Here is a 23,345-nt window from a genome sequence, read left to right on the forward strand (position 1 = left end):
ACATAATTTAGTTCAAGAAAAGTTGCAGCTTTAATCCATAAATATTTTACAGGCTGAATTCAATAAAATGCTCACAATTAGGGCTGTTTTGTGTTTTGGCTATTTCAGTTTAGATCTATTGCTATAGCATATTTTCATAAAAGGGGAACAATGAGTTTTGCTTGTCATATTAAAAAAAAAGTTGTAAATCTGAAAGCATGCCAACTACATATGTATATACCTTTTACTAGAAAGCCATCAAAAACTGGTGCTTTACCTTTCTGAATAGATTTTGCTATCTCTTGCATTTCAGTGGTAATTACTAAGACCAAAGCAGCCAATGAATGTTGTGGATTTAATCATCTAAGGGACTTTCAGACAAGGCCTTTAAATATTTCTGAAATGTTTTAAGGATGAATGTACAACAATAGAGCAGTTTTCCATCCATCTATGATTTATGGATGAATAGAAAATTTGCTGAACTGATGAAAAATAAACTAAAATCTAGGGTTTTCTCAGCTAAGGAAGACAGCATGATATAATGCCATCTTAATATTTTTAGTTGCATTCAAGTTCTGCAGTCAAGTATCTGTTGATGTATATCTTTAGACTGAACTGAGTGACTTGGGGCTGTGATTGCCTTTGCCTGTTTAATAACTGTAGACTATTCTGGAACTTATTTATCTCATGCTCTCACCTCAAAATTGCATGTACAAGTATCCTCAGTTGTATGTGCCACTTTAGGGGTATCCCATAAAATGTGGGGTGATGGGCTGCATCTTAAATTAATGTCTGGTATCTCTGCCCAGCAATTTTATTTTTCTGTGTGGAGTACAATCCTTAGATGCCGAAATGCAGAGAGGGATAGTCAAATCATGGATGAAGTGCTAGTAGGAAGAAGTCTTAGAATGGCAGAGGCAGTTGCATCAAAGTTCATTTAGTAGTCCTGTCACAGAAGCTAGTCAATAGATGTGATCAAGAACTGGTCTTGGGCAATGGATAACAATGGGGGTAAAACAATACACTCACCATTAACCATTCTCAGGCTAACGTTTCTACAATTTACTATGCATTCTACTTTTCAATATATATCTTTGAGAGCCCAGGCAATTGAAACCACCTGCACATATTACCTTCCCTCTGGCCCACTCATAGACTTCAGTATAAAGGGTTTATTGAACTAGGGGTGTTCTGGAGATATGTAATGTAAATAGAGATGATCAAACCTAGTCAATGGAAATATATCCCTTAACACCTACTGCTGTACCTGAGTAGTGTAACCAAATATCAAGGATATTAATATTGACTGACTGTGCTAACAGAATAGCCACACCTCTTTTTTTACCAACCCACAACCACCGTGCAACCAAAGATTCTCAGTTTTTCATATCCTGCCAAGAAGAGGTTTTTTTTGGAAATAGCAGGACATTTTTCCCATTTAAGAATGTCATTACTTTGGTGAGTTTTTAAATCCATTAATGCTTACTGAGCATATATAGAGGCAGTAGGTGGTCCATGGTTCTGCTGAGCCATGTGTTTAAAGGCCTTGTGGTGAAGTAACAATAAATGCTAGAATATGACTTTTAATTTCTTACTTTAATCTCTAAAAAGTGCCAAGGTTTGAGAATAACTCTTACTTTTAATTCTAAGAATAAAATAGAATAGATATATTTTCAGTAACCCAAGAACACAGGCATTATCTCTGAAATACACATGAAGCCATAATACATGTGTAATATTTCCTGGCTTCCCAGCTTGAGGAAAATCTAAGCACATCATTAATTTAAGTCAGGAAGAAGAAGACCGTTACACAACTGAAGTCTGACTCTTCGTATGCACACACCTACAGTTGCACAGCAGAGCACAGTGGACTTCTCATTTGACAGTGTACAAGTAGTGCAGAAGACAGTAGGGAAATAACTGGAAGAAGGGGTGATAAGAAAAGGAAGAGGGGTAAAAGACCAGAACATATACAACAAGGTTTAGCTTATGTAGCCTTGTGGCTTATCAGAAAGGTACCGACAATTGCAAATTAGGGGGTCAGTGATATATTTATTGCATATGACTGTTTAGAAAATCTCTGCTTGAGGATGATATGAGATTACATCAGGATAAGGAACAAGCCCTTCTTATTCAGCAGAGCTGTAATTCAAACCAAGTTGGTTTATAAAGTTTCTGCAAAGTAATTTAATATAATCCTTGCTTGTATATTTCTTGAATTATATTCACTGCCTCAAAGTTTTTCTTCTTCTCATAAAGTATCAATGGCAAAAGTTAAGGTCTTTCATTACTGACTGGTATCAGATATCTTGAATGGTCAGAAAAATTAAAAATTTTTCATGTAATGTTTTTCAGATACTCCAAATGCTCTGTTTCAACAACAGAGTAAATATCACGTTCAGGTGGTCTGAGATACATATCCGTTATATTAATGTTCTTGAAATGCTATTTCTGGAAATCTGGAATGATTTACTGACTGATTAATTTGTCAGCTTACCCCAGAATTCAGATCTCTTTCTCAGTGTAGCTAGTTTAACTAAATGTGCACGAAAGTATTACCACACAAGAGCACTCTAGCGGGAGTTTCTTCATTCTTAAGGAGGAATACAGAAGCTGCAGCAGTCACAAAATGTTGCACATTTCTTTGCAAACCAAAGTCTGTCTGTCAAACTGATCTGACTGAAGTGCATTTGGCCAACATTTAAACATTTTTATTACCTCCTGCATGCCTAATTATTTTTTTATTCTACTGAGATTGCTAAACCTTGGAGAAGTATCAAATACCAAAATTTACAATTTTGGTTGAAAATCATGTTTGCTAAGTCTGTCTCAAGTTGAACAATCTGTGAATATTTTGATTGCTAATGAAAAAAAGGGTTTTCTTTAGTATTAGAAAAGCTGTTCTTAACTGGAGACCAATTGCCTTTATGATCCATTTTAACTTTTCCCATTTTGTTCTCCCTCTCTAGGTTTGGACAGTGATGAACAGCTAGTAGCTGAAGTTCCATTTAAATCTGTGCTTCAGGATGATATACGATTACAGCAGGATAAGGAACAAGCCCTTCTTATTCAGCAGAGCTGTAATTCAAACCAAGAGTCCCTGCTAGTTGATAGTAGCATTAGTTCGCTGTCTGCACCAAGGTCTGTGGAAACCGATCCATCTGTAGGTATGGTGCTAAAGAGTCAAGCACAGGCGGAGTTTACAGCTGATCTAAATGAGCAGTTTCTGGAAACAGATGTTTCCTTGGCAATCCAAAACAAAGACATAGCAGATAAAATGATGGTGGTTCCATCGGAAGAAACAGCCTCAGTCCTGTCTCAAAGTGAGGCCTTCTCCCTTGATGTACCTTCCATTAAGAAAAAGTCTACTAAACATGAGCCCCATTCACTGAGAAAGACCGTGCCTGAAAATGCAGAATCCTGTGCTGACCAAAGTCAAACAGCTGTCCCCAAAGCAACCTACAGCTTTAACACAGACAATCCAAATGAACTGTCTGACCCTTTTGCATCCAGAGGATCTCTAGAGCAGAATTCTTTTCAAGATTCCAAGAAAAACATTGCTGAAGAAAGTATTCTTCGAAAGGATACTTCTGCTGAAGTTGAACAATCCACAGTTAAACCTGAATCTGATTTGGCTGCCAATAAAGAAAATGCGGACCTGGACAAATCTTTGCCAAAGAAGGCATTGAAGAAGCCAGCCAGTAGATTGGCAACTAGAAAGCATATACCTGTGAAAAAAGTTGCTGCCCCAGAAAATGCAGAGAATATACTGACCTCTTCTGGAGTTGATGATATTCCTATTCCAAAAAGCAACAGTAACTTTGACTCCAATAAATGGGATGATCCCAATTTTAACCCCTTTGGTGGAACCCGTAAGATGCAGAACAGTCCCTTAGCTTCCAAGAGCTCCTATAATTTTGACCCAGATAATTTTGATGACTCTGTGGATCCTTTCAAACCTTCCAAGACATTAAGCAATGTGGCAGATATGGGTCCTCAGGCTGATCAGTTTATTGAGAACTTGAAGCCTGGCAAATGTGATTTATCCACTGATGAAGGAAAAACTGTCACAGCTTTACCAAAGAAGTCAAACTCTCGAATAATAACGTGAGTTCAAGCCTTTTAATTTCATAAAAAGTTTTCTACAGCCTGCAGAGGTCATACATTATAGTAATAATAGTGCTAAAATCCTTTTCCTCACAACATGGCATTCTGATTCAAATATGTATATTTTTTTTATTTTAGCAAGATTGAGCATGTTGCTTTATTCTGCATAAGTTATTTGAAATGAAAAGATGTGTTTGCCAACCTAGTCTTAAAGTAAACTGTAAAAAGCAGTTCACAACAAAGTCCTGCTCTAAAGATTAATTTTGGGAAAAAAGTCTTGTCCTCCTCAACAATCAGCAGTAGTAAAGAATGTCCGTCATAAACAATATTTAAATATAATACCAAAAGAAAAATAGTGTGTGGTGCAAGCAAATGGTTCCACTAAACGATAAAGACCAATGTGATAAAAAATATAATAGAACCAAACCACAGCCAGTATTCCGAGAAAAAATACTTTTAATGGTGAGCGCTTTCGCGACAGGTTTTGCCACTTCATCAGAGAACACCACATCACTTCACTTGGTATTTAAAACAACCTGTCGCAAAAGCTCTCACCATTTAAATATAATTGTATCTTTGTACACTTTAGTGTCATAATTCTTAAGACTGCCTCTTGTTATCTTATATTATATAGTGCAGTATGCCATCAGTCTGTATTTACAACACTACTGTGTGCCTAACCATTTGTATCACACTGTGTGATAAAACATCTGTGGGTAGAGATGGTGCACTTGTACTGTTGCTAATGGCAGTCAAGCTGACAGAGCAGACAAGGTATTGTAGAACTAAGGATGATCACTTCTGCAGTAACCTTATTGCCTACATCCTGCCAAGGCTATAATAGCCGGTCAGCTTCCAAAGGTTCAGGGCTCTTTCCACACTCTCAAACCATTAGGCAGCTTGAGCTGAGCTGCCTGAAAACACAGGTTTGACCTCCAAGCCCTTCAGAGCTTTCCAGACAAGTTACCTTCGGGGGAAACCTTCCACATTTAAAACATATTGTTTTAATGTACTTTTCCTGCTTAGGAAAGTTGTTTTTAATCTAGGAGTTTGTGTTTTAATGGACTGTCATAAGATCTAAATATACTTTTAAAACATGAGTGTGCTTTTTTCCCTGTTTGGCTAAAGGTAGTTAAACATTTTTCCTTTTAGAAATTGTGTTTGTTTTACTTTTGGAGCTGGCATAGTGTATTAATGGGTTTTTTAACTAGGTTTTGTGGGGTGTGAAGTGACATTTAACAAATTTACATTTTACCAGCTCATGCTGCTTGTTTTCTGCAAGAAAGAGGGACCATTTTCAGCTTGACCATGGAAAAAACTACTGGTCCAATGGTCAGTCGTCCTTTCAGCTAAAAAAGAAAAAGTTAAGTAAACAGCATTTGCCACCACAACAAGCTAGCAATTTGCCTCTGATCCAGGTGGGTGACTCTGTTGTAGCTAAAGCTGGTTCCTCAAACCACTCATCTTTTACCCAGGATCCCTCTGGTGTAGTACCTAGAGCCATTGTGGACCTGGGGTTAGCCACATTGTGTGTGACTGTTTTAGTTTCCCCTCGGTGGCCAGGGAGAGCCACTCATGTTGGTCCTGGGAGAGGGAAGGTTTCCATGTTTACTTAGAATGTTGTGCCCATCCCAGGGGAAACTGCTACTGCCATTAGTAACTCTGTCAGGCCTATTTTTCCTCTCAAAAAGAGGAAACTAAACATGTATCTATTCCTACTCAAATTTCTCTTGATAGGAGTAGTTTATTAGAGCTGACTCAGGGTCTAAATCAAGCCATTGATCCTTCTTGTATGGTAGTTTCTGGTAAAAGAAATGGGGATACCTTTTTACCTGAAGAGATTCAAGATTCTGAATTTGGACAGGAAGATGAAGGGACAGATGCATGTTTCTTTCCCCTCAGATTTCTGATTCAGGCTCTGAGAAGAACACCGCTATCTGATACTTCTTTGGCGATTCTGTTTCACTGGGACTATTTCCAGAAAGTACCAGTGTTTTTAGTGGGAGAACACGGACGTTTCTTAGTCCCTCAGAAAATGCTATGAGCTTTTACAGATGGACTTTCTAGAATCTCCACCAGTTCTGCCAGTACTGTTAGCTTTGGAGGATGTGTGTCACTACCTGAAATTTTCCTGACAGACTGCTGCCTCTAACAAGGCAGATAGTATGTAAAATTCCTCAGTCTTTAAACTTTTTATATACTCATCCAAATCCTGACTCGGCAGCTATAGCTTTAGTTAATCCTACCACTGATAAACATTTTGCTAATTCCAGTCCTAGACTTTCTGACAAGGATGGGGGAAATGGTTGCTTTTGTGTCTTTGATTTTTCAGAATTTTAAAATGTCAAATTCATATGTTAAAGTTTATTTCAGTTGTAAAAGTATGAGGAATGTTTTGTCTGCAGATTCTTCTTGTGAGGAAATGGTTTAATTTGTTCCATTTTGCAGGTCACAACTCATTATTTAAAGTACGTGTGTATGATTCTGTTGCTACTACTTCCAGGGCTATGACCACTGATGCTGTTCTGAGAAGGTTTGCCTAGCTGTGTTCACAGAACTGCCAGATGTAAAAACAGATTTTAAATTCTCGTATCAATAGAGATGTAGCTTTTGGGCCATCTGCTGTAGAGGTCATTAAAAAGGGTGATGAGAGGGGTAAGCTGGTATAGGGAATCGTTTAAGATTTTTCAGCCCTCTGTTTTCAACATTTTTAAGGGATTCTCTAACCCCCTCATCCAGTTTTGGCAAGAAACAAAATACATAGCAAAATGCTGGCAAACAGACATTTAAGAAATAGCAAAGTGATTGCAAAGAGAATACAAGAATCCCCCCAAAACCAAGGACAGACCTACAAGTTGGAATGGCTATTTAAGAGACCTTTCCCCCCCGCCCATGGCATTTCCTTTTCCCTTCCAGAAAATATGAATGAAGTATGTCTCTCTTTGGCAACGGATAATTTCAGACAAATGGGTTCTGTAGACCATTCGTGTAGGTTACAGAAGGCAGAGAGAGGAAATCCTCTATCCCCCTGTCCTCAACACATTTTGTCTCAGGAAGTGATAGAGCCAGTTCCTCCTTCCCAGTCTGGGAAAGGATTATTATTCAAGAATGTGTTTAGTGCCAAAGAAAGAAAATGCTTTAGACCAGTTTTAGATCTTTCTTTCCTATACCAATTTGTGATGGTGTCCAAATTCAAAATGCTGTCAATTCATAAGCTGTTACCCCTTTTTCCTCATTTAAGTTTCCTGGTAATACTAGATTTAAAAGATGCTCATCACATCTGTATTCATCCAGACTTCAGGTGTTTCTTATGGTTTTCTATGTCTGCATCACATTATCAATTCTCTTTCTTACCCTTTGGACTTTCTACTGTACCAAGAGTCTAGCTCCAGTTATAGCTTATTGCAGGCTACAGGGTATCCACATTTTTCCATGTTTATATGACTTGCTTATGTTTGCAGTCTTGTTTAAAGTGTCAGAAGTCTCTCTCTCTCTCTGGTGAGAGATTTCTTCCACAAATTGGGATTCCAAGAGAACATTCAAAAGTATTTTTTGACTCCATCACACAGGATTGTGTTCCTGGGGTGTCGGCTAGACACCTCAGTACAAAGAGCTGTTCTTCCACAGAAAAAAAATAGATCTATATCTAGATATATTTCTAGGGGTTTCCACCTGGACTTTTGTCACTGCAAGGGAGTACCTCAGGATTTTGGATCTCATGATACCTCTGACAAGACTCTACATAAGAAAGAAATAGTGGTATCTGAAGTTTTCTGTCCCAACTCCAACAGCCATTATATTTTGAACTTGTAGTTCTGGGGTTTGGCAGAAGAGAAATCTCTTGGTGGAGGCAGCAAATTTCTCTAAATCCAGGAGGAGCAGTTCCAGGAGGGATAAAACTGTAAGGTGTTTGGGATGTCAAGGACAGATGCACGCACATAAATATAAAAGAAATGCTTGCTCTGATCACGTTACTCAAGTCTCTGAATTATCTTTGGTCCCCTGGACCTCTTCATGTTGCAGACAGTACCACAGTCATGTGGTACATCAACAAGCAAAGGGCAACCAGGTCTTGCTCCCTTTGCAGACTAACCATGTTAGCGTGGGATAGAGCTTCACAGCACAGTGTCACACTACAGTCATTCTAGCACCATATGTATCATCCGAGTGTAACCCAGCTGAATGGTTTCAGGATATTACATCCTACCATTGTGCAGAAGCATATATTTCAGACAAAACTGAGTGAGGATATGGTCACTGGCCGGTGGCATTACCACAGGTCAAAGTGGTGAATGAGTAACGCTGCTTCGTTGACTGAGAATACCACTGCCGGAAACAGAGTGTTGTTTTGCTCATTCAGCACAAACAAGCAGAAGAACTAATAAAAACCAACAAAGGTGGTGATAATCTCCCAAAACAAGTTTATGTTGTCACTTTCGTTGACAAACAATACATCAACTTCTTCAGACCTTTATTGTTTTGCTCATTAGTGACACTTTCTCTTCATCACTAACACTGTCATTGGTGTGAAGGGAATAAAACCGCTACATTGTATCATGGTGGAGTAGCACAGCTCCATTCTCAGCCCTCATCTGAATGTCTTTCTCCGACTACAACACAATGGTTGAATGTAGGGCACTGGTTGCATTTTATCAAAGGCAATTTCACAGGGGAGAGAGTGGCACATATGACTGGCAGCAGTACTGTGTTAGTGTGATACCATGAAGTGGGCTGGTATTACTGTGATGCAGTGTATTGGCCAAATTCTTACAGATGATTGTTTTACTATGGCACCATTGTGACTTACGGCAGTATCTCCAATACATAGTACTCTTGTATTTTTGTGGCTTATGGGTGTACTACTGATAAGACAGCATATTAACTCTGACCAGTTAACATAGTATAGCCCAGATGCTGTACTGCTATGTCTGCACTCGCACTGTATGTCCAGCATTGCTGTGAGTAACGCAGCCCTGCGTGGCTCTGCTGCTATGTACTTGTAGTGGTGTAGCCAGTGTGATGTCGGCATGCTGCTGTCAGGAGATAAGCACAGTGGTGTCGGAGCTTCCCTGTCGATGTCTCTTGGCATTGCATTAGGTTAGAATGGCTCCAGAGCACTACTGTGTACTATCTGTGTGTAACAAAGCTGCCACAAGAATGCTGTACCCCTGATAATGTATGGAGGACTGCATCTTAAAGTCATGGATCAACAGGCCCAGGAGACTTGTTTCCCTCAGAAGTGACATTATCATGTGTCATATTGCAGTCAGAGAACTATATGCTGGTGTCACAAAGTCAGATAATGCCAATTAATATGCTGCTCTGTAATAAGTAATTTTAGCGTAGCTTGGAATAGTCAAATTGTAACTGATACATACTCAGACATTTTGTCATCCATAAATGATATTGTTGGAAGGTTAAAAGGGGTTATATAGCACCACATGCCATTAGGCAGAAATATTGGTTTTGCAGTTGCATTATGTGGCCTTAAGTCATATTTGACCATCACTAAGATAGCTGTAAAACCATTGTCACTGTCATTGCTGTTGGCATGAGCAGGGACCAAAGCATAACATTCTGTTGTCAAAAAGTAGGAATGGTAGCACGCAGTATCATCTTTAGGAATGGTCACTGTAATAGAAAATCATAACATTTGGGATTTGTCCATCATATATGTTAACAGCTTAACTTTTAATTTTGTTAGTCTTCCTCTGTATTTATTTCATCACCTTAATATGGTCACTTTTGTTTTTTGGAACACTAATCTGAAGTTAATTTGGACAGCTGCATTTTGGACAGTACATCTACTGCTTATATTTATTCACATTCTTGATCACTCACACAAATATTAAAAAAAATCACAATATTTTGTATCATTGATTTATGCTAAAATTCTGTTTGAATAGTTTAATTTCCTGACAAGCATTCACCTTAGTTCATTATGCCAATAGACTGCTCTGCAGATAATTCTGTTGCACATACATGTACCAGTAGTTGTCATACATTGTACTAACACTATTTGGTAATGCAAAATATTGTCCTTCACAAGCATCCATAATCCAGAACTGTTAGCAAGCCTATCCGTATGGTATGATTTAGTATTACAGTGACCCTACCCTAAGACGTTGGTATAAGTTGTACGTATACTTTACATAGCACAAGATTCTCATGTAGAGGTTACTTTAATAAGTCACGCTTCTTCCCTCCTTTTTATGTGTGGATTTTAAGTCCTGTACTTAATTATAAAAGTTTCGTAAAAAAAAAAAAATCTACTGCCAATCATTAGCAGACCGGAGTTCTGCTGTGGTGACCCCTTACCGGGAAAAAGCTGAAAGACAAACAACAACTTAATTCTAAAAATCTCAAGTTACTTTTTTTACAGTTAAAATCTTATCTGCAGTCTTCCCTGTGGTCGCGTGGGTTTCCTCCGGGTGCTCCTGTTTCCTCCCACATCCCAAAGACATATGCTGTAGGTGGATTGGACACTCTAAACTGGCCCTAGGGGTGAGTGTGTGTGTGTGCCTTCTGTGAAAAATTGGGCACCGGGCTGGCAACTTGACACCATAAAACTCCACTGCCAATCATGAGCAGACAGGTTATCCACTGTGGCGACCTCTAACCGGGAAAAGCCGAAATAAGAAGTAGTGATTACAGGATAGTTTTTACTGCGTGATTGTTAGTATAGGTCTGAACAATATTCCACTGTCACTTTTTATACTCAGAATTTATATTGATAATTTTTGAATTAAATTTGTAGCAAAGAGCACACTATTGTACTAACTTTTCACTATTTTCTAAACTCTTAGGCAGGTTTTCCTGTATCATAATATACCTCCATGGCTACTGCTTAATCTCCAGTATGACGAGCTTGATTTCACATATGGATAAAGATGTTTATAAGGGTAAAGATAAAAAATATAAAATACGTTTATATTCACTTCAAAAATTGTCAGCAGTTTTATACTTTCTGTATGGTATTTATTGTATTGTATTTTGTATGGGAAAGGAAGGACCTGCAGAGATGCTTGGTTTAGGCACACTTTTATGGTAACTGCAGACTTAAACAAATCTCATAAAAGTGACAAGAGTGATTAAGTGCGAGTATATAACTTACCTTGAAGTTGTGCAAGCCTGAACAGGTTATGATACGTTAGAGGGGTACAGAAGAAGAAGCTCCTGCATGGGCAAGGTAGATGTTTTCTCCCTTACATCACCCAGCGCTTTGTTTAATGTTAGTCATTTTGCACATTCACATAAATAATCAATCACTTTATCCTGACTTATGCAAGCCATAGCCCACATTACCTTATATTCACGTGTTTTTCAGTGAATATGTACCAGTTTTTGCCTGTTTTACACTCCCAGTCTTCACAACGTCAATAATCCCAAATTTAAAACTTTAAAATTTAAAAGAAAAAAAGTCTTGTTAAAGGACAGGCTGTCCGTTTTGCAAGAATGACCTCAGAAAAGGCTGACTTAATGGGGGAACTTAATCTTCTTGGTGAGATGTTCACGGAGAGGGGGTACCCAAGAGAGTTGGTCCAAGGTGTGTTAGACGAAATATATAAAGGGTGGGGTACTAAATAATAAGGCTTTACTTGGTAAACCCTTGGACAAACCAGTTAAAAGAAAGGATGGCAATAAATTTCAAAGGGCTTGTGTAACTGAATTTAATAACTTTTCTGATACATTCACTGATATTATAAGGACCAATTGGAGTATGTTAAAAACTAGTAAAGAATTGTATGAAGTAGTGGGGAATTAACCCACATTTTCCTGAAAGAATTTTAAAAGAATATTTGAACAAATGGAGACGCCCAAGAATTTAATATGTAAGGCAACTGGTTCCTGTGGTAACTGTAAACAGTGTTCACACATTATTAAGGAGGACAGTATACGTTTACAGAATGGTATGAATAGTATAGTGAGGTTCTGCAAAGGTAATTGTAACACCAAAATGATTGTGTACTTGGCCATTTGTGAAAGGTGCTCTACATTCTACATAGGCAAGACGGAGAGGGCCTTGAAGGAAAGAATGTATGAGCACTTTAATGACATTAGGATTAAGAAGGAGACTAGTGCGCTGTATAAACATTCTATTAAATGTTCTTCTCCTTTTGTTAGTGGTTTTAAATTTGGGACTATTGACGTTGTGAAGACTAATCCCAGGGGGGGGGAGATGTTAAAAATGCATTGCTTAGTAGGGAATTAAAGTGGCAGCTTAGACTAAAATCTAATATTTTCCTGGTCTGAATGAATACATTACTATTAAACCTGTGTTAATAGCTAAAGCAACAAAAATTTAAATTAGTATATTTTTCACACTTTTTATATTGTTTACAATTCTTACACTTTTTATATTTTTGGTATTTTTTATTTTTATTTTTGTATATATATTCATGATGCATTTTTTCAAAGTTCCAAAGTTTTAAAGTTTTAGTATGCATACATCTTATGTATGTGTATATGCATGTGTTCTGCATTTTATTTGGACTCGTGTCTTTAAATTTTAATTGCAGTTAATTCTTGACTGGTATAAAAGAAATGAGTTGTATTGTTGTGATATCTGATGAAGTCTTGTACACAAGACGAAAGCGCTTATCCAAGTTGGTTATTAAAGTTTTTGCCACCTTTGTGAGTTTGGACCTCTGCTTGCTGGTGTTTGCTTAGTATTTACAGTTATTTACTTGTTTTGAGTCACTTCTTAAACAGTCCACTGCTATAGCTGTTTCTTCACAGTTCCCTAGCCATTAAATATCTTTATCTGCAGTTAGAAGCAAGCTGGTTTATATCCTTTTAAGTAAATAACACTGCTCTTAGTTATAAACACATACACATTTGTTGCCTATTATATAGCTTAGAAAACAGCACAGAATTGCTGTTTAGTTTCACATTTTCACTTCACATTTTACAGATATTTGACTTCAGTTGCTGCAGTCCAGTTTTAGGCAAGTCCATATTTACTATGAACAAATTATTATTTTCTTAACCATTGGTAAGATAATTTGAGTCTTCTGTTTAGTCCCACTGACAAACTACCCATCTCCAAAATTGTTGTCTATACTATACCACCTCCAAACTTATTGTCAGGATAGGGCAGTAGTTGTTGTTGTGGCTTTCGGCTTTTCCTGGTTAGTAGTCGCCACAACGAAACTCCAGTCTGCTAATGATTGGCAATAGATTTTTACGTGCCGGGTTGCCAGCCCTGATGCACAACCTTCAACGAAGGTACGACCATTCACGCATGTCTCCACACAGAAGACGCTCTTGCTGAGAATCAAACAGGACAACGTCTTACTGTGAGGTGACAATGCTACCGCAGCACCACCACCAGCAGTATTGTGAACACAAAAATCCTCATTTTGCAGAGGATTGTGCCCTCTCTATAGTGTGCAGGAGGGAAGGTAATGCTTTTTCCCCTGAATCATTTCAACCTTGGAGTTAGTAAGTTAGTAATTAGAGGTGCAGGCTCTCCACACACACGCACACGCACGCGCACACTCACACTCACACTCACACACACACTCACACACACACTCACACACACACACACACACACACACACACACACACACACACACACACACACACACACACACACACATACGAGCACACACACACACACCAAATGGTGCTGGTGGGCACAGCCTGTCCGTGCAACACTTTCACACTTGTTAGTGGTTTCTTTATTTGCTGGTGATGATAAGCTGGTAAGCAGTGTAGCATGGACAGAAATGTGAGTAGCAGAAGTTCGTCATCAGGAGTTCAAAGTAGGCACAATGTCTGTTTTACTTGCTGTGCGTAGGTGTGACAACACATTTGCCCTGCCTGATAATTATGTTAAGAGCACGCTTCACATTTATTAAGAACACATCACTGTCACTGGATAATGTTATAGTTGTTCAGTAGCTGTTCGATATCTTGACTGGGATACAGGGATGTCACTACTGGTGTTCGTGAAGTGAAACAGATGCATATTAGTTGTCAAAGTACTGATTCATGCAGGCACACTGACACCAGAAATATTTTGGTAGGAAAATGTAGCAGCAGCAACATTTGTTAAGAAATGCTGCAAGCATCTGTTTCATAAAAGGTGCTGTTTAATTTTAAATGGAAAGACTGATAAAAATGGACTTTTGAGTTGTGTACAATAGTAACTGTGGTTTGCCTACTTAAGACATTTGTTTGAATGATTCAGAAAGAACACGTGGTAGTATGAACCAGAAACGATGACTCACATTAGCCAAAATACCCAAATACCCCACTGCTGATACTTACATACACACACAAACACACATGCAATGCACACACACACACACACACACACACACACACACACACACACACACACACACTTTCTTTTCATGGAGGCAAGGATTGCCAAGTGTTTTATTATTGATCTTGGAGTTGAGATGTACAGATTTCAGAGGGGTGTAGGAGATGTTGAGTTGTAGTACATATTACTATTGTTTTTTTTTTTTTTTGGGGGGGGGTCTGTGTTATTTCTGGGCAGGTGTGTAAGAGTCTGAATTTTGGACTGCTATGCATGTTATTTTTGTAGTTTGGTTGGATTCATGGTTTCATTCTTTCCTGCTAAGTATGTTTCTGCGATTAAGTGCATTGAGAAAAATGTATATATTTATTTTTTTAGTTGTTTTCTTCATGGGTCATACTATAATTGCACTGGATAATTACAGAGAAATCAAGATCACAATACTGACCTTCATTCACAGATGAATTAATTTTAAGTGCTACTGTATTTTCCAGAATAGTTTAGTCTCCTGGCAGTGTTTTCTTCTTCTTTCACACTTCCTCTTTTTTTTTTCCATTTGTGCGCTTCTCCTTTATCAATGTATTTTGTGCATCAGGACTGCTGAACAAGTTCGATTTCTCTGTTTTCTGTTGTAAGTACCTCTTCATTCCTTTATTTCTGCCATGCTGTGTTTTTTTCAGCTCTCTTCTAGTTTCCTTAATTCTTTTCTTTGGTGCATGATACTTTTATTTCCTCTTGTTTTATTACCCAAGTTGTCCCTTTCCCTTCATGTGTTGCTAGAACAGTAAACGCTTAACATTGATGGGGGTTTGAATGCAAAGTATATTCTACACCCTTAGAGAGGTAATAACGATGCAGTGCTTTGGCAAGTTATATATTCTACTGCTACCACACACCTTTTGTCTTGTTGTCTGCACCTGGGCATCGTGTGTGTGGTATGCACGCTTGTGCAAGGCCTGCTCATATAGCATGATGACCTTTGCTACCTGACCATTCATCATGGGGCATTGTTCGCTGTTCTAATCTTGCAAAATGATGTTTCAGTTCTTTCAGTCCTGCAGCTTTGTAGAGGAAGACTGTGGATAAAGCTTGCTGATGGTTCCACCTCATTGACTTACAGACGTGGTATGCCTTGATGTTTTTTTATTGCTTTAGACTGGGACAGTGCTGCATGCAGAGTTTATTTGTAACCTGTTCAGTCCATACTGTTTAAGTGGAATGCTGGATTCTGGGGAAATTGTCAGGCATTGTGCCTATGAAGGCCACATTAGAGAGAGAATCTGGTCAAAGCACTAGTGGGCGTACTTGGTTGCCAGTTGTGACCGGTTTATGTTGCTAATTTGATATTATACAATGTCATGTTTCTCTCTTGCTTTGTGCCCTTGTGGCTTCAGGAATGTTGATCAATGAATGTACTGAATAGGCTGTGAGAGAAGAATATAGTAGTGAATGCACTACTGTGGTGTACTGATGAAAAGGTGCCAGGTACGGAACTGTTTGGCAAAATGCTCCAGCTGCCCAGCAGCTCATGGCTAGAAACTTGTCACCAGTTTCTACATGGACCTTTCTTCATTCACCATTCTTCACAGCTTAAACTGGTTACACTAGTTGACTGTTGACTTTTCCCTCAAAGTTAATATGACAATTTTGTGTAATGTAAACTGAAGAACATTTATCAGAGTATATTTTTATAATATTTATAAATGTATTTATTTTTATAACATTTTCCAGATTGTATTCCAAGTTAGAACCATTAGCCTCCTCAGCTCTTAGCTGCTGCTTTTATATTCAGGAGGCGGATGGGAAGAGCAGTGCCATATAATGTTGTTTATGATGGGTTAGAAGTGGGTGGGGAGTGGCAGAGGCAATTAACACCATTAACTAATCATCAGTGTCTAGAACTGGGCTGCTGAGAGGAACATACCTCTAAAATTGCTATTTTGTGTTTTGCAGTAATTGACAATTCCCAGACTGAAACTCAGGTTGGTAAAACTGGATACATGAATTTTGTGCATTCTTAATGCATGGGCTAGCTTGTCCAGACCTCAGATTTATTGTACCACTATGTCCAGAATTTAGCCATGGCTAATGGACAACTGAGCTGGAGGAAAGTCACCTGTTATTCATTTTATATTCTGTGTTATGCATCATATTTGTTTGATTTCTCATTATGTATTTCAGTATACGTGTGCTCTCCCCCAGGTTAAGCCCGAAACTTATTTCTGAGTTCTACCCTGGTTAATAAATGTTAAATAAAATAAATAAATAAATACTGTCAGAAGTTCATTGAGGTACACATGAGGGTGACTACTGGTTGCCTATCTAAATGTATGAGATGGTTGAAGGAGAATTAGAAGTTATGTACCTACCATAACGTTCCATGTTAGTTGTCTTCTCTCGCCTTCTTTCTTGCTGGATGGGTTCGGAGCCGATCCTCGGCTCCGACTCGGCACTTGCTTTAGCTTAGGAACTCCTTTTACCAGCTCGAGGCAACCCTATATCCCATGATGCAAGGCGGAACTACCTCAGATCTCGTTTGGTAGCTAACCTACCCTGCTAGAGACTATCCTAACATAATTAGGAACACAAGTTCCTAAAAGAAGTCCTCATATGAAGGCTCAGGAGGAAACAACCTAATAGGAACTTATCAAGATCTGTTCAGGCCAGGGGGAAGGAGGGAGGGACGCAAGAAAGAAGGCGAGAGAAGACAACTAACATGGAACGTTATGGTAGGTACATGACTTCTAAATGTTAAGTTGTCAATCTCGCCTTCATTCTTGCTGGATGGGACCACGTCCCTAGCACCTGTATCCCGGGTGGCTCAATGGAACAGACTCTTGAGAACTGTGGAACCAAAACTGGCCCTATCTCTGGAGGCCAAGTCCAACTTGTAATGAGAGACAAAGGTATGAGGCGTAGCCCAAGTAGCTGCTGCACAAATGGTATCAATGGGTAGTCTATCCTGAAAAGCTGCAGAAGTGGATAGACTCCTGGTTGAGTGTGCTTTTCGCTTAGAAGATAGCTGCTTGCCTCTGAGAGAGTACACATAGGAAATAGTGGAAGTTAACCACCTGGATAAGGTCACTTTAGAGACTGGAAGACCTATCCTGTTTTCTGCATAGGAGACAAATAATTGGTCCGATTTTCTGAATTGTTTAGTTCTATGCAAATAGTACCTGAGCTGACGATGGACATCCAAAAAATGCAGTTTCTGTTCAGCTCTGTCGGAATAGTTTGGGAAAAAGACTGGTAGGTCTATAGATTGGTTAATGTTGGTTTGAGATACGACTTTGGGGAGAAAGGAAGGGTTAGTTCTTAATGATACCCTGTCCTTATGAAAAACCAAATAAGGGGAACGAATGCAGAGAGCTTGAATCTCGGAAACCTTTCTTGCAGAAGTGACAGCCAGTAAAAATATAGTTTTCCAGGTCAATAACTTAAAAGAACATGAAGCAGATGGTTCAAAGGGAGGTAGTATCAAGGATGCCAACATTAAGTTTAGATCCCATTGCGGAGGAGGATGCTTTAAAGGTGGTTTTAGGAGAAAAACTCCTCTCAGAAAGGCCTTGCATAATCTATGAGACATAATGTTATTGTCATGCAAGCCAACATGATACTTGGAAATAGCAGCCAGTTGTACTTTGACTGTAGATGACGGGGATCCTGAATGAAAAACCTCCGCTAGGAAATCTAAAACCGAATGTACAGGAGCAGTAAAGGGATCAATATTTCTGGAATTTGCCCAAATAGAAAAACGTCGCCACTTGCTAGCATAAACAGTCCTAGTGGACGACTTCAAAGAAGACACTAAAATTTCTCTGACTGAGTCCGAAATCATCGGTAGCCTGGCTAGGGTAGGAAGTGGAGCAACCAAGCAGTGAGGTTGAGAGAATGAATGGCCTGGTGCTGCTGACCCGACTGGTGGATCAAGAGATCCGGAACTGGGTCCAGATGCCAGGGCTGCACCAGAAGGTGACGATGCAGAGACGGAAACCAAATTTGTCGAGGCCAATATGGGGCAATGAGGATCAACTTGGCTCTCAAAACGGTGGCTTTCTGAATGACTTGTGGAATCAAGGGAAAGGGAGGAAAAGCGTACAGAAGTCCCCGGGGCCAATCCTGGGTAAGAGAGTCTCTCAGGGGTTGGCCTGAAAGGGGAAAGAGAGTGAAAAAATCGGGGCACTTGTTGTTTTGAGGAGTAGCAAAAAGATCGCAACAAGGAGTGCCCCACTTCAGAAAAATCTGATCCACTACAGATTGATTGAGAGACCACTCGTGAGGCATCAGAATGGATCTGCTCAGCCTGTCCGCTAATAGGTTGGACCTGCCGGGGAAGTGCGTTGCTATCAGAAACCGCTGAGAAGAGATCGCCCATTGCCAAAGTCTGAGAGCTTCTCGACATAACGGATAGGATCTGGTCCTGCCCTGTTTGTTGATGTACCAGACCACAGACATGTTGTCCGTTTGTACTGCAATAGTCCCCGTGGGAAGAAAGTCGTTGAGGGCTTGCAACTTTAAAAGCACTGCTCTCATCTCCAGGACATTTATGTGCAGATGGTATTCTATGGGTTGCCACGTCCCGTGGACCATCCTGCCCTGATAATGCCCCCCCCCACCCGATCAGAGAGGCATCCGTAGTGACTGTGGCAACTGGAGGAGGGGGAATAAAGGGTCGGCCCTGATGAAGAAGAGGGGAAGATATCCACCAGTTCAGATGAGCTCTGCACGACTGTGTGACCAAGATTTCGTGCTTCATCGGGAGACTGTGGTACGACCACTGCGTGAATAGCATCCACTGCAGAAGACGCATGTGGAAGCGAGCCAGTGGTAGAAGAACAATGGCCGCAGCCATAAGAGCTAGAACCTTCAGTATAAATCTGGCTTTGATCTTGTTGCTTTGCAATAGAAGCGAGCAATTTTGGATGTCCAGAATTCTTTGATCTGTTAGTCTGGCTAACATTTTGACGGTGTTTAATTCTGCGCCTATAAAGGTGATAGATTGGCAAGGCAGCAGAGAAGATTTTTCGAAATTTACTGAAATTCCCAAACTCCTGCAAAGCTGCAGAGTGTAGTCTCTGGACTGAAGAAGCTGACACTTGGTGGCGGAGAGGAGCCAGTCGTCCAAGTAGGGAAACACCTGGAATCCTTGACGTCTCAGATGAGCTGTGACCACTGCCATGCATTTGGTAAACACTCTGGGGGCTGAAGTGAGGCCAAAGGGCAGTGCTCTGAATTGGTAATGACTGGTCCCTAGCCGAAAGCGGAGAAACCTTCTGGAGCGTCTGTGAATCTTTATGTGATAGTACGCATCCTGAAGGTCTATAGAGCACATCCAGTTGTCCTTGCCCAGAAAGGGCAGAATGGACTGAAGCGTGACCATCCGGAATCTTGCCTTCTTGACAAATCTGTTTAGATTGCTCAGGTCTAATATTGGTCTCCAATCTCCCGTCCTTTTGGGGACCAAAAAGAATCTCGAGTAGACGCCGGATCCTATCTGGTCTGCCGGCACAGTCTGGACGGCTCTTTTTTCTAGGAGCTTTGAAACCTCCTGTTCTGCCAAATCCCTTTGACTGGGTGTGATGTCTGGAAGGGATTGTAGAGGTACGGGAAACCTTTCGAAGGGGATTTTGTAACCCTCGGATATGATCGACTGTACCCACATCTCTTGAGATAAGGATTGCCAGGCTACTGGGTACAGCGAAATCCTTCCCCCGACTGCCTCCAAGGGTGGACAGTCGGGCAACACCTCAGGGATGCTGAAAGGGCTTCTCAGGAAGAGACTCCCTGTTGCCCTGGTTCTGAGGACCCCCCCTGCCTCTAGGGCGGCGTCTGTTATTGTTACCCCCTCTGCCTCTGGGGGAAAACTGACCACGTGCGTCTGGTGTAGCTCCTTGGGCTTTACGGAACCACATCTTCCCCCCCTTCTGACCCTTGGGATATGGTCTAGAAGGAGTGGAAAACTGGACTCCAACGGCAGAAAGAGTTTTACCGTCCTGCTCACACCTGGTCAAGGTATCCTTCACCTGAGGTCCAAACAAAGCCGAACCATCAAAGGGGGTATTAGTGAAGGACGCCTTAAAGGGGTCCGCAAAATTACAAAGCCGCATCCAGGCTTGGCGTCTAAGAGCAACTCCTGTGCCTGCGGCCCTGCTCGCTCCATCGGCCGCATAGGATATGAGCCGCATGGAGGAGATAGATATGGAATTCAGGATTGCAAGCTGCGAGGCAATCTTTTCCTGAGCCCCAGCAGCAGAAGGATCCTGGACTACTTCACCCAGTTCTTTGAGAACATCTCGTTGAAGCCTGGTGAAGTGACAAAGATAATTCAGCGAACGCATAGCAAAAGTCACTGAAGAAAACATCCGCTTTCCATACCTGTCCATGGTCCTAGAATCCTTGTTAGGAGGATGGACAGGTACTGAAGGATCCGCCAGTTCCTTCTTAGTGGCCGCCGCCACCACCATAGCATCCACAGAGACACCCTTGGAAAGGAACTGTTTGTCCGAAGGGGCCGTGATGAATTTGGATGGTCTCCTGGGGACAGGTTCCACAGAATCTGCAGCCGCCCACGCCTTCCGAGCCACTACCTGCATCAGTGGGTCAAAAGGCGGAGACACCCAGGAGGTGGAGGGTCGGGATCCAAAAGCCTCCAGGTATACCGACTCATCCTCGGAGGGGTCAATGCAGGGCCAATTCCCCCTCTGTTTGAGGAGCTCAAGGATGTCTGAAAAGGAGACATCCTCAGAGGGGGACCGTGGGGAACCCTCCGACTCATCTAAGTCAGTATCCGATGTAGTAGACTCAGGGGAGTCTGTGTGTTTCCTCTTACACGTCCTCTTCCGAGGGGGTTCCCCTGCAGGATCAGGAGAAACCTCGGAAGAGGAGGAAATTCCCAATGGGGAAACCTGAGGCGATGGATCCCTGGGCCTGAGAGCAAGAGGCTGGCAAGAGGCATCTGCAGGCACTGATGAGGGAGGAGCTAGAGGGATGGACCGTTGACCAGGCTCAGAGGCCAGGACACTCCTCATCACCTCAAAGGCTCCCCTCCCCGGGAGGCCGGAAAATCCCCGCTCCGAGGAAACAGGAATGCCCGGCTCCACTGAGAGGGAAGGCTCCGAGGCCGATGTCGGCGCCGAGCTTACCAAAGCCGAAGCTCCGAGAGGGAGAGCGGGGTCGGACAAGGGTCTGATGCCACTAGCCCCCTCAAAGCCGACAAGGGAAACCCGACGACCGGATCCCTCCAAGGAAGGTCTCAAGGAGGAGATCGGAGCCGAGGATGACGGAGCCGAAGGATGTATCGGCTCCGGCACCGAAACAGTCACTGTCCCGAGAAGCTCCGGCTCCGAACTCTGATGTGGAGTCGGAGGAGGAAGTTCAAGGGGTGAGGCTATAGCCGAAGTCTGTTGAGATGGGCTATGGAGCATTTGGGCCAGTGCCTGAGACTTCAACAGCCTGCTTACCACCCTCTCCAAGTCGTGGTCAGACAGCCTGGAAGATCTCGAAGATCGGCTCCGATGGCTCCGCTCCGACAAAAGAGGAGACCCCGGAGCCGAGTGGATACTCAGTAATGAAGGGGACCGAGATCTCTTTCGGGACGGAGCCATCGGAGCCGAAGTCCCCTGAACTCCAGATGGAGCCGAAGGTTTCTCGGCTCCGATGCTGGATAAAGTGTCGGCTCCAGTAGATAAGGTATCGGAACCAGCCGGTACCGAACCCACTACTTTCGAGGCAGAAACATCGGTTCCAGCCGGAGCCACCGGAGGAGGCTTGGAAACTGAAGCCTGAGCCTTCGGTGGTTTAGAAGGTTTCCCAGACCCTGCTTTAGAGGGAGAACCTTCTGGCTTAAGTAAGCCACGGAGGATAAGTTTATTCCTCCTTTCCTGCAGGACTCTCTGGCTAAAGGAGTGACAGAAAGCACAGGAGTCCTGCAGGTGCAAAGGCCCCAGGCAAGAAACACAAGAAGTGTGACCGTCTGTCAGAGACATTTTCTGACAGCACGAGTCACACTTCTTGAAGCCTGAGACCTTGCCTTCCCTAGACATATCCTAGGAGGAAGAAACACACACAAACCCCAACAAACACACAAAATTAATCCCCTACACACAACACACAGGAAGGGATTAACAACTGGGGTTTTAGGCCTAACTAAAAGTTTACACTAAAGGTTTAAAAAGGTTATAAAAGTTTGAAAACAAGGGAATAGGGTGGGCTGTAATACACTACAGACTATACTATGACTAAAAGGGGAAAATAAAACCCTAACTAAGCTTCTCTTTCTTTGACAAGAAATTCACTTACCTCTGCTGGTAAAGGAGACCTCTTTCACTAAGCGGCAAATGAGATCTGAGGTAGTTCCGCCTTGCATCATGGGATATAGGGTTGCCTCGAGCTGGTAAAAGGAGTTCCTAAGCTAAAGCAAGTGCCGAGTCGGAGCCGAGGATCGGCTCCGAACCCATCCAGCAAGAATGAAGGCGAGATTGACAACTTAACATTCAGAAATTAAAAAAAGACAAACAAAACGGTAGTTATTCAAGGCTCTGGTTTTGTTTTAGTTATGCTTCTCCTGTTCTTAATTGGAAGCTCAGAACTTTCAAACCTATATAAGCTATTGAAATACATCGGCAAACCTTGTAATCTCTTGCATATGTTCTTTGTGTTTCACTGTTGCAGTCATTACATTTGGGTTATTCCTGCCAGGGTGGCCCTCGACCGGCCCGAATACCAGAGGCTTAGCATTTCTACATCAGTTACTGTTGCTTCAGGACTGACGTCAGGTCGTCAGTAGTATAAAGTATAGCAGCCAACGCCATTACATCAGTCTTTCTTGCCATGGAGCCTGAAGCGGAAGCAGTTCGCAAGAGTGCCAGTCGGCCACTACCCAAGTTTCGTCTACCAAATTGAAGTTGAAGTCTTCTAAAGCTAAGTACCCTGTTGGGGATTTTTTTTTTCTTGCACTAACCAATGTCAGAAAAAGTTAACAATTGTC

The 23,345-nt window shown here is 41.5% G+C and overlaps 1 protein-coding gene across 4 annotated transcripts in view; it reads left to right on the forward strand.

The window, feature by feature from the left end:
* TACC1 (transforming acidic coiled-coil containing protein 1) overlaps window positions 1-23,345 on the forward strand; it is a 981,198-nt gene that overhangs the window by 731,702 nt on the left and 226,151 nt on the right. For 3 of the 4 annotated variants that reach the window (XM_044084331.1, XM_044084330.1, XM_044084328.1), the window contains exons 3-4: window positions 2,949-4,086; window positions 14,955-14,990. In XM_044084331.1, the coding sequence (XP_043940266.1) occupies window positions 2,949-4,086; window positions 14,955-14,990 (1,174 nt within the window). The remainder of the gene's footprint in view (window positions 1-2,948; window positions 4,087-14,954; window positions 14,991-23,345) is intronic. The other variant, XM_044084329.1, reaches the window with a different exon arrangement.

The sequence above is a fragment of the Protopterus annectens genome, chromosome 9.part0 (assembly GCF_019279795.1).
Source record: "Protopterus annectens isolate FY-2018-M chromosome 9.part0, PAN1.0, whole genome shotgun sequence".
NCBI lineage: Eukaryota > Metazoa > Chordata > Ceratodontiformes > Protopteridae > Protopterus > Protopterus annectens.